The following is a 14,268-nucleotide window of genomic DNA, read 5'->3' on the forward strand; positions in this document are numbered from 1 at the left end:
TTTCCAAGTATTTATGAGATGAATCTATCCATCGCCAGGAAAATATCATTTCAATTACCAAACCCTACTGTGTAGCCCCAGTTATGTAGCTAGTGACTCACTTTCCACATCCTCATTTCTTTTACAGTCATGTCTGTGTGAACTAGAAAAAGAAATGAAAATACCACCTAGGTCCTTCAATTTCCCGCTTAAAATGTCAGAGTCTCTGGAGACACATTCCAGAGCTTTATGGGCCACGTCTGCCCTAATTGGCCACAGAAGTGACAGAATTCAAGCCAGGACATGTCCAGCAGGAGTCTGAGTACACAGGCGATGACCTGGTTGGGCTGTAAATGGGTGGGGAAATGGAAAGTCCTTGGTTATATCAGGCGAAGAGTCAGGAGCAAGAATCCAAGCCGAGAGTGGGGTGATGGCAGGTCAGAAACCATTTTTAAAAAAACAAAAGCGATCAGAATGAAGTTAGAGTGTAGAGCCTGCAGGGGCAACAGACAGATGCTAGGACAGCAGGCTAGCATGGGGTCAGTGGGCTTCTCGTGACCCAGCCTTGTCTATTTCTCTTGCTTCATCTTTCACCATGCTCCTTCCATCTTCCACTCCAGCTATGCTAATAAATTAATAAATGTTCCCCAAATATGCCAAATGGTTTCACACCTCCACACCTTTTTTCTTGCTGCTCCCTTTCCCTTGCCTCTGTCCACCTGACAAATATCTACTGATTTTTTTCCCAGATTCTGCTTAAATACCTTCACCATGAAGCTCTTCTTGTGCCCCCCACCACAGCCTGCCTTCACTCATCCTTTGTGTCCCTTCCCCACCCAAGTACCTGTTGCCACATCTATCTTGACTTTCACAGCACTGATAAGCGTATGAATTCGCACCTTAGCAGTCCGATGTGAGAAATGTCACATTACATATTTCTATTTTTTTTTTAGATTGGCACCTGAGCTAACATCTGTTGCCAATCTTCTTTTTTTTCCCCTTCTTCTCCCCAAAGCCCCCCAGTACATAGTTGTATATTCTAATTGTAGGTCCTTCTGGTTGTGCCATGTGGGACACTGCCTCAGCATGGCTTGATGAGCAGTACTAGGTCCACACCCAGGATCGGAACCGGCAAAGCCCTGGGCCACTGAAGCGGGAGCACGTGAACCTAACCACTCAGACATGAGGCCAGCCCCCTACTGTATTTTTCTAAATCAAATTTAGAAAATATTAGTCTCCAAGTGCTAGGATATAGACACAATCATTATCTGTATGAGTGCCTCTCCCCCTCCCTGGGGTCATACTCAGAATCCTAGTGGGCTAACAGTCCAGAAAATGTGAGAAGTGGCCATCTCGTCTTCAATACACCTCCAGTACATTGTTGAATAGAAGTGGCAAGAGCAGACATCTTTGTCTTGTTCCTGATCTTAGGGGCAAAACGTCTAGTTGTTCATCATTACCTATGATGTTAGCTGTGGGTTTTTTGTAGAGGCCTTTGTCAGGTTGAGGAAGTTCCATTCTATTCCTAGTTTATTCATGAAAGGGTTTCAGATTTTATCAAATGGGTTTTCTGCATCTATTATGTAGTTTTTGTCCTTGTTCTAGTAACATGGTGTATGACATTGTTTGATTTTTGGATATTAAACCAACCTTGCATTCCTAGGATAAATCCCACTTGGTTGTGGTGTATAATCCTTTTTATTTATTGCTGGATTTGGTTGGCTAGTATTTCACTGAGGATTTTTGCATCTATATTCATAAGGGATATTAGTCTGTAATTTTCTTTTCTTGTGATGTCTTTGTCTAGTTTTAGAATCAAGGTAATACTGGCTTCATAGAATGAGCTGGAAAGTGTTTCTTCATTTTATTTTTTGGGAAGAATTTGTGAAGGATTAGTGTTTCTTCTTTAAAGATTTTATTTTTCCTTTCTCTCCCCAAAGCTCCCTGGTACATAGTTATATATTTTTGGTTGTGGGTCCTTCTAGTTGTGGTGTATGGGATGCCACCTCAGCATGGCTTGATGAGCAGTGCCATGTCCACGCCCAGGATTCGAACCGGCAAAACCATGGGCCACTGAAGCAGAGTGCATGAACTTAACTACTTGGCCATGGGGCCGGCCCCTAGAGTTTCTTCTTTAAATCTTTGGTGGAATTCACTAGTGAAGCCATTTGGGCCTTGGCTTTTCTTTGTGGGAAGTTTTCTGATTACTAATTCTATCTTTACTTGTTACAGGTTGTGCAGAAAAGTTAATACAGCAGGCCTGAGACTCCTATCCTTAGAAAGTCCTGTTTGTAAGATTGATCCTTGGCTGGCATCTGGGAAGGTAGATTTCAAGAGTGTTCGCACCATTACCTAAATAACAAGAGCTGCTCACTGTGCCTAAACTATTTGTGCAAAAAAATATGGTTTATGTTGAACATCTGCTTTTCTTCGAGGAGTCTAGAATTTTGGTACATGCTAGGTACAAAGTGACTGTGTGACCAGCCCCCAGTAAAAATCTTGGGCACTGAGGCTCCAATGACTTCTTCTGGTAGACAACATTTTACACATTTTGTCACAATTTAGTGCTGGAGGAATTAAGTACATTCTATGTGACTCCATAGGTAGGAGACTCTGGGAAGCTTGTGCCCAGTTTCCTCTGGACTTCACCCCATAAGCCTTTTCCCTTTGCTGATTTTGCTTTGTATCCTTTTGCTTAATAAATCACATCCCTGAGTATGACTATAAGCTGAGTCTTGTTAGTCCTCTTAGTGAAGCACTGAACCTGGGAGTGGTCTTGAGGACCTGAAACACAGATTCATTCAGATTTTCTATTTCTTCCTGAGTCAGTTTCAGTAGTTTGGGTCTTTATAGGAATATGTCCATTTCATCTAGGTTATATAATTTGTTGGCATACAATTGTTTACAATATTGCCTTATAATCCTTTTAATTTCTGTATGGTTGCTAGTGATGCCCTCTCTTTTATTTCTGATGTTAGTAACTTGGACATTCTCTGTTTTTAACTTGATCAGTCAAGCTAAAAGTTTGCCAATTTTGTTATCTTTTCAAAGAACCAACTTTTGGTTCCATGATTTCCCCTATTATTTTTTTACTCTATATTTCACTTCTTTCTACTCTAGTTTGTTTCACTCCCTCCCTTCTGCTTGCTTTAGGTTTGGTTTGGTCTTCTTTTTCTAGTTTCTTAAGGTGGAGGGTTATGTTATTGATTTGAAATCTTTCTTCTTTTTTAATAGAGGAGTTTTCAGCTATAAATTTCCTTCCAAGCACTGCTTTAGCTCTATTTCATAAATTTTGGTATGTTTTTTTATTTTCATTCATCTCGAATTATTTTCTAATTTCTCTTGTGATTTATTCTTTGATCCACTGATTAGTTAGGAATATGTTAATTTTCATATTATTTGTGAATTTCCCAAATTTATTTTCATTATTGTTTTCTAATTTTATTCCACTACAGTTGGAGAAGATACTTTGGATGATTTCAATCTTTAAAAATTTATTGTAGCTTGTTTTATGGCCTATTATATGACCTATCCTGGAGAATGTTCCATATTCACTTGAGAAGAATGTATAATCTGCTGTTTTAGGGTTTCAAATCTCTTTTACCATCTTCCCTTGGTCTCCTTTGTGGGAGCCAGGGTGAGAGTAGCAGAGTAGTGGACATTGCAGCTTCTTTTTCTTCCCTCCTTGGTCCTGCCTTCGAGAGTAAGAGAATAAGTCAAAATTGCCAAATTAACCTGATTTCTTCCTGATGCCCTTCCAGTTTCCAAAAACCCCCAAGTATGCATAGCTTTTCCATTACTAGCTGTAATTTCTCTTCCTGGATGCATTATGACAATGAAATATGTCTCTTCCCGCAAGCAAAGGGAAATGAGTGCTCTTGCTCTTCCCTCCTCTCAGTGGCTGCCTCTGAAACACTTCCATTCAGGAGTTGGTCAATGCTTCTTTAATCACTGAATTTGGTCCCAGGACATCATATTGATGGCAGACCAAGGGGATGCTGGTTTAGTGAGATTAGAGCTTTTACCTGCTATAATAAATTCCCATCTGCCCTTCTGGTAAGGTCTACACCAGTGCCGTTAAAATTGTCCTTTCTACTCACGTCTCCTCATTTACCTGGAAGTGAGTACCCACATCCTCTTCCTTCCCTTTGCTATCTGTAAAGGATCCATTTAGCTGCAACTAACAGAAAACAACCCAGCTCTCACTTGAGTAATTAAGAGTTTATTTTTCTCATGTAACAAGAAGTGTTAGGGGACAGACAACTCCAGGGCTGATGCGGTTGATCAAGGACACCATCAAGGACCCAGGCACTTTCCATTTTTCCACTGCAGCATCTATATCAGGTGTACTTCATCCTTATGCCTGTTGCTTCATGGTCACAAGATGGCTGCTGCACCTTAAGCCCAAGTCCTGTCCTAGGGAGAAAGAAGGGGTAGGGTGCAGAAGCAAAAAGCCTGCCAGAAAATTACGAAGCTTTTCCGGAAGCTCCACCCAGCAACTTCCACGTATGTCTCATTATTTAAATCTAGGTCACATATCACCCCAGACCAATCACTGAAATGCTAAAAAATGGCTAGAGAGAAGGGAGAAGAATGGGGGGGTGGGAGAACAGTGGCCAGTCAACCAACAGTGGCTGCCATACCTTCCTTCACAGCTTTCGTAATTAGAAGTTAGGGCAGGGGTGGGGGAGGATGACTTTAGTCCAGCTTAGCTTGGAGTATGGCATGTCATTCAACTCTGCCCCATCCACATTAGTTCTTAACAGAATCAGTCCCCGCCTCCTAAAATCTAAGCTCCCTGGCACCTTCTGTAGCAAAGTCCCTAACCACAACATAAATACAGATACCTTTTCACCTGCCTTCTGGTAAATTCAGCATCCAACTCATGCTCTTTTCTTTAGAATTAGCAAATGCATATTCTAAGATACTTAGCAGTCATCTATAGTCATTAAGCATTGTCTGATTTGAGGACCCCAAAGGCAGTCTTCTGGGACATCCCCATGCCACTGCCTTTGCTCAGCCTCAGAAACTTGCTATGGCAATTAACCATTTCCATCACAGGTACAATTGCCTGTACCAACTAGTCAACCCATGACTTGAGTGACATGTTCAAGCTTGGGTCCTGGACTTCAAGTCTCTGGTGCCATTAACCACTGTCCAGGAAGAGGTTAGAAATTCAGAGTCCAAAAGAGGGGCCTTAAAGCTTATCTTCCCTACTTTCACTTTCTCAGAATACTCCTGGGAATTGCAGATAAATCAATATTTTTATCAAACTCTAAAAAGGGTGCATTTGCCTCTCATCCTTCCAGAACCTTCTGCCAACCTCCTTGTAAATCAGTCCAGAAGTTTTAAAGCATTCTGTAAAATCCTTTCAACTCAGTCTCTTCCCAGTCCTCTGATAGTCCTCACATTAAGAGTTACTTTTGAGAGACCTTACTCATTTCTGCATCTCATTTCTCCAACACAATCTTAGCTATTGTCTCAAAATCAATAGACCCAAATTCTGGGGATCAAGAACTTTTCTGTGTGCAACAAAGTTTCTTCGTAATCCCACAATGTAGCAGGTGTGAATTTGTTCTATCACACTGAGGTGCAAGAAATGTCACACTGCCATAGTTTTGGCAACCCCCCCCCCCCCATGACTTGCCACAGTGGCAAGATATTCTGTTCTCCGTGGAGTCTTGGAATGGTGACCAACCCCCTTGGTTTGCCGAGGACAGAGGGGTTTTCTAGGATGGAAGACTCTCCATGCTAAAAATGGGCAAACCGGAACAGTTAGTCATCTTAAGTCTTAGAGACATTAGTTTACAAGCCTTCCCTTTATTATACTATACTGTAAGCTATATACTTCCTTCACATGTACTATATTATAAGCTCTAAGAGGACAGAGAACATGTCTAATGAATTTCTATATATCCATGCCTAGTGCTTGGGACATAATGAGTACTCAATAAATTCTTAATAAACAAACTAATTCACAAACAAATGCATGAACCAGTGTAAAAGCAGAAGATTAAAATAACAATAATAATCCAAACCTGAGCAACATCAGACGTTACTTGAGCCAACTGAAATGGAGCGCCCTGCAATTCCTACTTACCCCTTCGAGTCTTAAAGAGGTCATGTCCTCAGAGCAGGGGCAAATCCCGCCCCCGCCCCCCGACACACACACACACACACCATGATTTCTATATCATCTGTGTCCACCTTGATGGATTTGAGAAGCATCAGGTAGACTTTCCATCACATTTTGGATCTATTCTTCAGGAAGACAGCACATCTCCAGATATAAGCAAAGTGTTAAGAAAGCATGAACTTCTGAAGTTACCCTACCACCTGCCCGGCCTACCAGACCTCCTCAAGAGTTCTGGGCTGCACAAATGATTACACTGCTTTAAAGTCTCCAGAACCTGCCCCCCACCTCCAACCAGTACTTTCCCTCTGGGGTATAACTCTAATGCTAGCAAGTTTTTTCTGCTTCACTGTATCACATTCCACTTGTCTTCCAGAAGACACTGATATTCCTCTATCCCTTTAACATCTTGTTTTTCTCCTTTTTTCCTTTCCTCTTATATTATTCCTTCCAAGTTTTCATAAAAGTTACAGTGGGTAGAGCTAGTGTGCTTTCCTTCATCTCATTTAGCAAGGAGACTGTTATGTTTGTACCAGGTATAACTGCTGATCACCTCAAGCAAGAGGACACAATTTACAGATGATTGTAACAGTTCTGACTCCATATTTCCTGGAGTTTTGTGGTTTTCCTTGAAAAACTACCACAGAAAATTGCCTCATTTCCATGCCTGGTTTACAAGTGTGCACCTAGAAAATCTGCTCATGTCTGCTTGTCTCTTCTGCTGATCCATGTGCTAACCTCTGTAATCTCCACAGCACACAGCAAAGTGTCTCCTCTGTTCTGCAGTACTCTTCACTCCAAGAGTCACTGCCCCCAGAATTCTGACCCTTCTTTTTGCCCTGTGACAGGCTGAGTTGATGTCAAGGGCCCTGTCCCTCGCCCACTGCCTTGTTGTACAAAGCTTTCCTCTCCCTCATCGCTCCTCCTCCTCTCCCTTGGCCCGAGACCTTGACCACCTTCCTCATAAGCCCCCTCTCTGGGCATCCCAAGGATGTTCCACAGTCAGTCCACTCTAACCCCAGTCGTGCAATACAACCAGATTTTATCACCCTGAAAATAAGACCTGAATTTTCACAACACCCCACACAAGTCTCTGTTTTTAGGAATTATAATTCTTAGAACTCTACATTTACCATTTTCTAAGAGGTAAACACCTACTCCAGGTTAAGGGGCATCCCTTAACTTGCGTCTGCATTGTTAATCCTTTCGTGCACATCCTGACCAGGGAGGAAGAGCAGTACCTTGGGGCACTGGTGAGTCAGGTAGGAAGTCCCTCCCTCCCAGGGCCAGGGTAAAATGCTCAGCCCTCCCTGACCGCCCCCCCCCACCCCCACCCCGCCCAGGAACTCAGAGAAGCCTCGATTGGGATTGATCTTCAAAACATGCAAAGACAGAAGACGAAGCAGCATTTATGTATGTCCTTGTTTCAGAAAAGAGAATGGCTGCTGTTGGCTAAAGGGGAGCCCCTGAGCGGAGGACACAGCATGAGAGAGCCCGCCAGCACATTCTATGTGATCCTGCCATCACGCTCCCCAACCCTGCTGGTGAAGGCAGTGGCCACACGGGAACTGATGCTGCCCAGCCCCTTCCCCCTGCTGCCTGAGGACCTGCCTGATGACAGCCTGAAGATTGTGGAGGCAAGTGGAGCCCAGATCTCAAGCAAGAGACAGAGGGGAGAGAAGAGAATGGAGTTCATGGAGTTTGGGGAAAGAGATGAGGGAGACGAGTGACCCTGTGAGGGAAAGGACAGGCGAGTGGAGGGAGAAGTGGGTTCCACAGGTGTGGTAAGAGGGGCAGAGGAGAAAGCAAGGGTAGGAACTGAGGCTGGGCAGAAGGAAGGAAGCACCAGCGTGATGGTGTGCTCTCTTTCTCTGCATTGTGTGTCATGTGCCTGTACCTGTGTTTATGTGCATCTCTTTGTTGAGGAGAAGAGGAAAAGGCAGCCAATGTAGGCTCCCAGGATAGGAAGGGCTTCAAAATGAGACTCCAATGCAAAGGAGGGAACAGCTCTGCAGGCCACTTTCTCCTCCTCCTCCTCTTCTCCTCCTTGGATCTGGATTCGGTATTTCCTCTGCCAGCCCCCGCAGGCTGAGGGCAGGAGGGGGCTCTGGGTGGGGAGAACTGGAACCACATCACTGCTGGATCGCCGGCCTACGTGCAGAGAGGACAGAGCCTGGGATTGTGCTCTCGGCTTGGCGGCTGTGGGGATGCAGAGAGAGGTGGGCACGAGTGGCTGTGGCTCGATCAGCGTCTCACTTTGGAGCCAATGGTTCCTGGCACAGGATGTTGTGGCCGGAAAACCTGACTGCTCAGGAATGCTGTGCTCGCGTGTCCTCCGGTTATGCTCACCTCACAGGCTGAAGAACTCAGTGTACTGGCCTTGCAGACCAGGAGCACCCCCAGGCCTCCAACACACCCTCCCTACAGCTGCGCACACTGGTTCCCTTGTAACCCTCACAGGAATCCGGCCCCTCTCAGAATCCCATGACACACTTCTCAGGGCCAGCGTGTTTGGTGCCCCTAACCACTCAGGGTCGCTCCTATTTCTTGTACTCTTGCCTGACACTTACCTCACAAGAACTCAGACCTGGGGGCCAGAACGCCCAGTGGGACACACATCTATTTCACAGCCTCCAGTGAAGCCCTGGGTCCTCATACCTCCTCCAGCCTCTCACACCCAAAGGTCTCTGCCTGACGTCTCGTGTTCTGTGACCTCAAGTTCCCTGGGTAAAGCTCCCCGTCTCTTCCTCAGAGCACACTGGACAGCCTGGAGCTGGAGCCCACCTACAACCCCTTGCAGGTTTGGAGCCACCTGTACTCACACCTGAGCAGCGCCTCTGTCAAGCCTCAGGGCCGGCTCCACCCAAGCTGGGAGAGCCGGGCCCTGAGAAAGGTACAGCTCCTCTCCTTACTTCCCTCCCTCCCCTTTATGCCCAGAATCCAAGAGAGCCCTCCTCCCCATCTCCCCTGGTGGAGGGGGTAACTGGGCTAACAGAGGAGAGAGAGAAAGAGTGGCCCTTTGCCCTAGACAAAGGAAATGACAACCCCTCCCCAGTAGGGGGGCTTTTCTGCTCAGGCATTTACATAGAATAATATTTCGGTATCTTAACTGTAGTGTTTATGGTAACTCCCTAGTCATTTAACAACCATTGTCCTACTAAGCAAACCTGCTACACTGGAACTACAACCACAGCCCTCAATTGACAGAAAAGGCTGAAGGGAAGGTGGGAAAAGAAATGCCCGAGGGGAGGGGAATTAGCATGTACTGAGAAGTCATTTGCCAGGCTTTGTGACAAGTACTTTCACATATATTTTTCTCATTTAATCCTCACAGCATCCCTGCAAGGTAAGTGTTATGCTCATTTTACAGAGGAGGAAAAGGAGGCTGACCAAGGTTAGCAGCTTGGAGACAGGGCTCTAGTGACAAGAGCTGAAGAGAGAAGAGTAATTGAGGGTGTAGAGTTATTTTTGCAAAATCCATAATCTATATATCTGGGCTTCCTTTTGCCCTTATTAATCTTTTCCTAGTTTCCCAGGAACAGAGCCTTTAGAAAACTCCTGCTTTGCCTTAGCTGAAATTACAAAAGAAAGGCGTTTCCAAACTACAGTCAGTCTAGAGGTGGCAGCAGTAACCAATGTGTGGGAGCAGAGCCCACCATGAGTTTGCTGATGGGCAAGCTAACAGAGGAGGGACACTCAGCCAGGAGACAGGGGCTGTGGAGGCTAGAACCCAGGGGACTCGACTGCCCTGGGCCTTGAGGCAGGCACTCCAGAGTTGGGACACCTGAAGGAGTTAGGACAGGGGCCCAGCAGGGAACAGGACAGGAGAGCAGGACTCTGGTCTTCAGAGAAGGCTCTGCTTGCTTTCTTTGCAGGCTGGGCAGTTGCAAATGAACCGAGTTCGAGCCACAGTGGCCCCCCTGACTATGACTCCAGCCCCTGGCAAAGCCCACAAGATGCTAGCAGCCAGCAAAGCTTCCTCAGAAGCCTTCTTCCAGCTTTCCATGGAGGAGGAAGCAGAGGAGGAGGAGTATCTCTCAGGGCCCTAAGTCACCAGAGCCAGAGCCAGCTGCCCTACTCCACCAAGCTGAGGCTCACACGATGGCTTTCTGTGGTCAGACTCACTTCCCATCCACCTGAGCCTCTGTGAGCTCTGGGTGACTGGGAAACAGAGCCTTCCCCTGCTCTGTGCTCAGTGCCCCACCACCCCACTCCTCAGGCCCAGAGACACTCCCAAACCTCTTCCTTCCCCAAGCAGGGACTCTCATTTTCTTTTGCATCAATTGATACTGTTAATACAGATGAAGATTAAACACCAAGTAAGCCTCCACCATTGTTAGGAGCATTCCTACGCCCAAATTTCTCCTGGTAGCTCTGTGTAGGCAGGTGGATGAGGTCAGGTCACCTTCAGGAAACCGGGCCTCAGGAGACAAGGATAGGTTTTCAGAGCTCATGAAAAGCAAGTAGGATTGAAATCCAAGCCTCATTCCAAAGCCTGTGCCCCTCCTACTACACCACCACATTGTAGCCTCCAAATTGACAAGTGGTTAGTGCTTGGTACCTACATGCAAAATGCGTGTGTTTGTGTGTGTCTCTGTGTTGAGGGGGTGACATATGGCTGAGAAGAGAGAGAGGATGGTGTGAAAAAGACCGATTCCCTTCCTATTCTCCCCACGCTGCTTACCTGCCCAGCCTCTCCATCTACAGAATAACTATTACCATTTATAAAATGCTTATTCTGTGCTTCAGATTGCACTAAGTACTTGGGAAATTTAACTCCTTTCATACAAACAGTCCTGTGAGGTGGAGTCTGTTATTAAGCTTTGCTGTTTTACAAAGGGGCAGCGGGGGAAACTGAGGGCTGCAGAGGTTATACAACTTGCCCAGGGTCACTAAGCCAGGTCAAGCCCAGGTGGGCCTGACTGGACCACCCAGGCTCTGAACCACCACACTGCTTGGCTCCCCTCCCGGGGGCCCTTTCCTCCTTTCTTGGCCCCCAACACATTCCTGGCTCTCCTCCTGATCCCCTCCACACCCACTCAGCACACCCTGCCACTCTGTCCTCTCTGTGGCTGTTCACACACATAGACCTCTTAAACCCAAACTGACTTTAATGAGAATAAAACTTAAAAAAAATATATATCTCTGGCAAAGAACAATGCAGGGGTGAGGATCCAGGCACAGGCCAGCATCTCCCTATAGCCTCCATACAGGTCTCTCAAACTGCAGCTACTCTGACCAAGTACCGCTTTCCACAGACCTGGTCCAGCAGCTGTCCAATCCCTTGGCAGGGATGACTTAGGGGTGCTGGCCTCCCCAGGTCCCATCCCTCAGCCCCTGCCATCTGTCCCACTTTCAGGACTTCTTGGGAGTGATCATCCTTCCCTGATCCTTTTGATCCCCTGGTCTTACACATGCCCCTCCAGCCCTCTGGTTCCCACTGTCCTAACAGGTTTCTTTGATCCCCAGTGCCACCTCCCCATGGTCCTCCTATCAGGAACCCCAGCCTTGCCCTACTTCTCACGTGGAGCCCTCTGGCTTGACCCCAGTCCTGTCAGTGCCTGCTCTAGAGAGCCCACAGTCCCAGCTCCCTGAGGCCCCGCTCTTCTGGACCTGGCTGTACAGGGCAGCATCTGAGCTGTGGCCCTTGCTTCTACTGCCAGTTGCTGCTCCAGGTTCAGGGAAGGCCAGGCCCTGGGGCTTGGGAGCTGGGAGGGGCTTTGTGCTCCGAGGTGGTGGCACAGCATAGTCATCGGTGGCAGGGTTGTAGGGGAGCTCGTAACCCTCCTCCTTCACCCGGGCCTGGCACCACCACGCATCCTTGGGCTCTTGAGGCAGATCATAAAGGCTCCGGACAGCAGCTGGAGCCAGGCCCTCAGGTTCATCATAGATGGGATCTTCTTTGCAGTCCGTCAGCTTGGCCTTCAGCAACTGTTGGTGCACATGCTCATACAAGTCCCAGTAGAGAGGTTTCTTTAACTGTGCCCCCTCCCCAGCTGGAGCAGGGGTGCTGTCCAGGGGGTCTGAGTATAGAGAATCCTGGGAAGGGCCTGGAGGAATGCGAAGGGAGTCTAAGGGTTCGGCATACAGGGCTGGAGGGCTGACCAGGAGCTCCTGGGTCGGGGAGGCCAACTTCCCCTCTGCCACTTCTCCTTCGTGGGAATCAGCTCTGAGAACATCCTGCCCCTGACCGGCCTTTCCCTGGGCCTTCTGCTGGTGGATGGCAGTCTCAACTGCCTGAAAGATGTCGTTTCCCTGTGCTGTCTGGAAGGTGAAGGTTCCAGGGCCAGAGGGGCAGCGGCGGCCAGCCTCAAAAGAGAACATGACCTGAAGAGGGTGTGGAGGGAAACACATTACTAGGAGCCATGAGAGGAGGTGAGTCACAGGGCCAAACTAACTACCCAGGGGATCTACAAAGAAAAGACTACCTGGGGAGGTGGGTGTGGTCCTGAGCTAGGCAAAGAAGGGTTATCCAGAGGACAGAGCTTCCCACCTTCCTGTCCTGCCCCACCTCACCCACAGCTGCCCAAACCCAGGAAGCCAGCCCTCCCTGACAGCCCCCGCACCTTGTCCCTGCCATAGCGACGCAAGAGAGTGTAAGGCCAGCAAAGGAGTGGCTCTAGTATTTGACTCTGGGCCCCCACGGTCAGCAGCGTGAGCCTCTCAGCCTCCACCCTCAGCACATAGGAGCCATGCAGGCCACAGCGCTCAGCGGCTTCAGTCCTCTGCACGGTTACCCAGAACTGGGATCCTGGAAGGAATACACAGTTAGACGGGCACCTGGCCAGGACTAGGGGCTGGGGCGGATTGTCCAAGCACTCACTTGGAAGCCAGCTCTCAGAAGCTTCCTACTTCCTCATGGGTCCCTGGGCCCTCTAATCACCCCGTTCCCAAGGGCACCCTTCCTTTCCACCCCATCCCTGCCCGGGCTTCTCAGGCGTCTACCTTCCCAGGTGGGGCTATACAGGGAGTTCTCCAGCATCTCCAGGGCAGAAAGCTTGGGTGGGTTCTCGGCGGGCGCCTGAGCCCAGCTGCCTTTCTGGGGTAAAGAGAAAGAAAGTATTGAAGACCCTGTAATTCCCTCAGTGCGGCTCCCAGGGCCTGAGCTAACCCAGTTCCTCTGCGGCTGTAACTCTGCCCACCCCCGCATCGCCTAGCTGGAGCCCCTCGCCGCAGCCCTGGCCCCCTCACCGGAAAGGCGTTGCGGCACAGCGTCTGCACCCAGGCGGCGCTGGACGGCGCGTCGGCCGCCAGCAGGTGGGAGCGCTGCGCGGTGTCCAGGCGGAAGGCTGTGGCGCCAGGCTCTGGGGGGCTTTCCACCGCCACGGGCGCCACGCTCACACACTCCGCCAGACGGATCACCTTGCAGTCCAGGCGGCGCGAGCCCCCTCGGCCCCCTCCAGAGCTCGACCCCTTGTGGTCGAAGAACTCGAGCCGCGCCACGCCGTGGGGGCTGGCCGGGTACAGCACGGCCCAGGTCTTCCTCCACCTCTGCGGAGAGAGAGCGAGAGACGCTGGGCAGGGGGCGGGCGCGCAGCGGCAGCCCGGGCCCCGACGGGGAAGAGAGACCGGCGCAGGCCGACTTCGGCTCGGAGACTTCCCGACGGGAGGCGTAGTCGACCGGGCCGAGGAAGCCGCTCGTCTCCCCAGGACTAGAGAGGGCGTACCCTGAGCCCGGCGGACGCTTCCCCCCGCGGTGCGGAGCAACCTCGCGGGAGCGTCACCGGGCTCTCAGGCGCCGCGCTCCAACCCGCGGCCCGCCTCCTCCCTCTTTCTGGGGTCTGTCGCCCCCCAGCCCCCCATCTCTGATGGGGTTCGGCAACGCTTGCCCCCAACTACCTTGGTACCGAAACGCTGACTCTGCAGAAAGAGCGTTCCTTCCATGACGGCCCCGTCCATGGCCCGCGGCGGTTCTTTTCGCACTTCCTGGCCCCGGGGTTGCGGGCGGGGCGGGGTGGGGCGGGCCCACTGGAGGCGTTCCCGCCCCTCGCCCGGCCCCTGCGGTCCTTGAAGGATTAGGAAGAAGAGCAAGAAGGAAGGGGAGGGGGTCCACGTCCAGGCCCCTACCCACAGCTCTGGGACGCGCACAAGTGGCTCCAAGAGAAACCTTGCGGTTTTGGCCAGAGGGCTCTGGTGCCTGGGCTTGGGGGCTGCGT

The 14,268-nt window shown here is 49.5% G+C and overlaps 2 protein-coding genes and 1 long non-coding RNA gene across 4 annotated transcripts in view; 2 read left to right on the plus strand and 1 right to left on the minus strand.

Moving 5' to 3' along the window:
• M1AP (meiosis 1 associated protein) overlaps positions 1-10,440 on the plus strand; it is an 87,787-nt gene extending 77,347 nt beyond the window's left edge. Inside the window, exons 8-10 of the mRNA XM_008530298.2 lie at positions 7,543-7,749; positions 8,865-9,005; positions 9,988-10,440. Coding sequence (XP_008528520.1) covers positions 7,543-7,749; positions 8,865-9,005; positions 9,988-10,161 — 522 coding nt within the window. The 3' untranslated portion in view covers positions 10,162-10,440. The remainder of the gene's footprint in view (positions 1-7,542; positions 7,750-8,864; positions 9,006-9,987) is intronic.
• DOK1 (docking protein 1) lies at positions 4,186-14,131 on the minus strand. Of its 2 annotated transcripts, XM_070572296.1 has the most exons (5): positions 13,952-14,131; positions 13,304-13,603; positions 13,058-13,151; positions 12,679-12,863; positions 4,186-12,439 (listed from the first exon to the last, which is right to left on the minus strand). In XM_070572296.1, exons 1-5 carry the CDS (start codon positions 14,009-14,011, stop codon positions 11,633-11,635), a joined length of 1,446 nt encoding a protein of 481 aa, XP_070428397.1. In that variant the 5' UTR covers positions 14,012-14,131; the 3' UTR covers positions 4,186-11,632. The 2 variants fall into 2 exon arrangements, with proteins under 2 accessions (XP_070428397.1, XP_070428398.1); XM_070572297.1 differs by lacking the exons at positions 13,058-13,151; positions 13,952-14,131 and having other exon boundaries at positions 11,206-12,439; positions 13,304-13,597.
• LOC139075514 (uncharacterized) lies at positions 12,372-13,970 on the plus strand. The gene is made up of 2 exons (XR_011525954.1): positions 12,372-12,487; positions 13,199-13,970. It is a non-coding gene; the product is annotated as an uncharacterized lncRNA (long non-coding RNA).
• Positions 14,132-14,268: the final 137 nt, after the last annotated feature.

The sequence above is a fragment of the Equus przewalskii genome, chromosome 14 (assembly GCF_037783145.1).
Source record: "Equus przewalskii isolate Varuska chromosome 14, EquPr2, whole genome shotgun sequence".
NCBI classification, from domain to species: domain Eukaryota; kingdom Metazoa; phylum Chordata; class Mammalia; order Perissodactyla; family Equidae; genus Equus; species Equus przewalskii.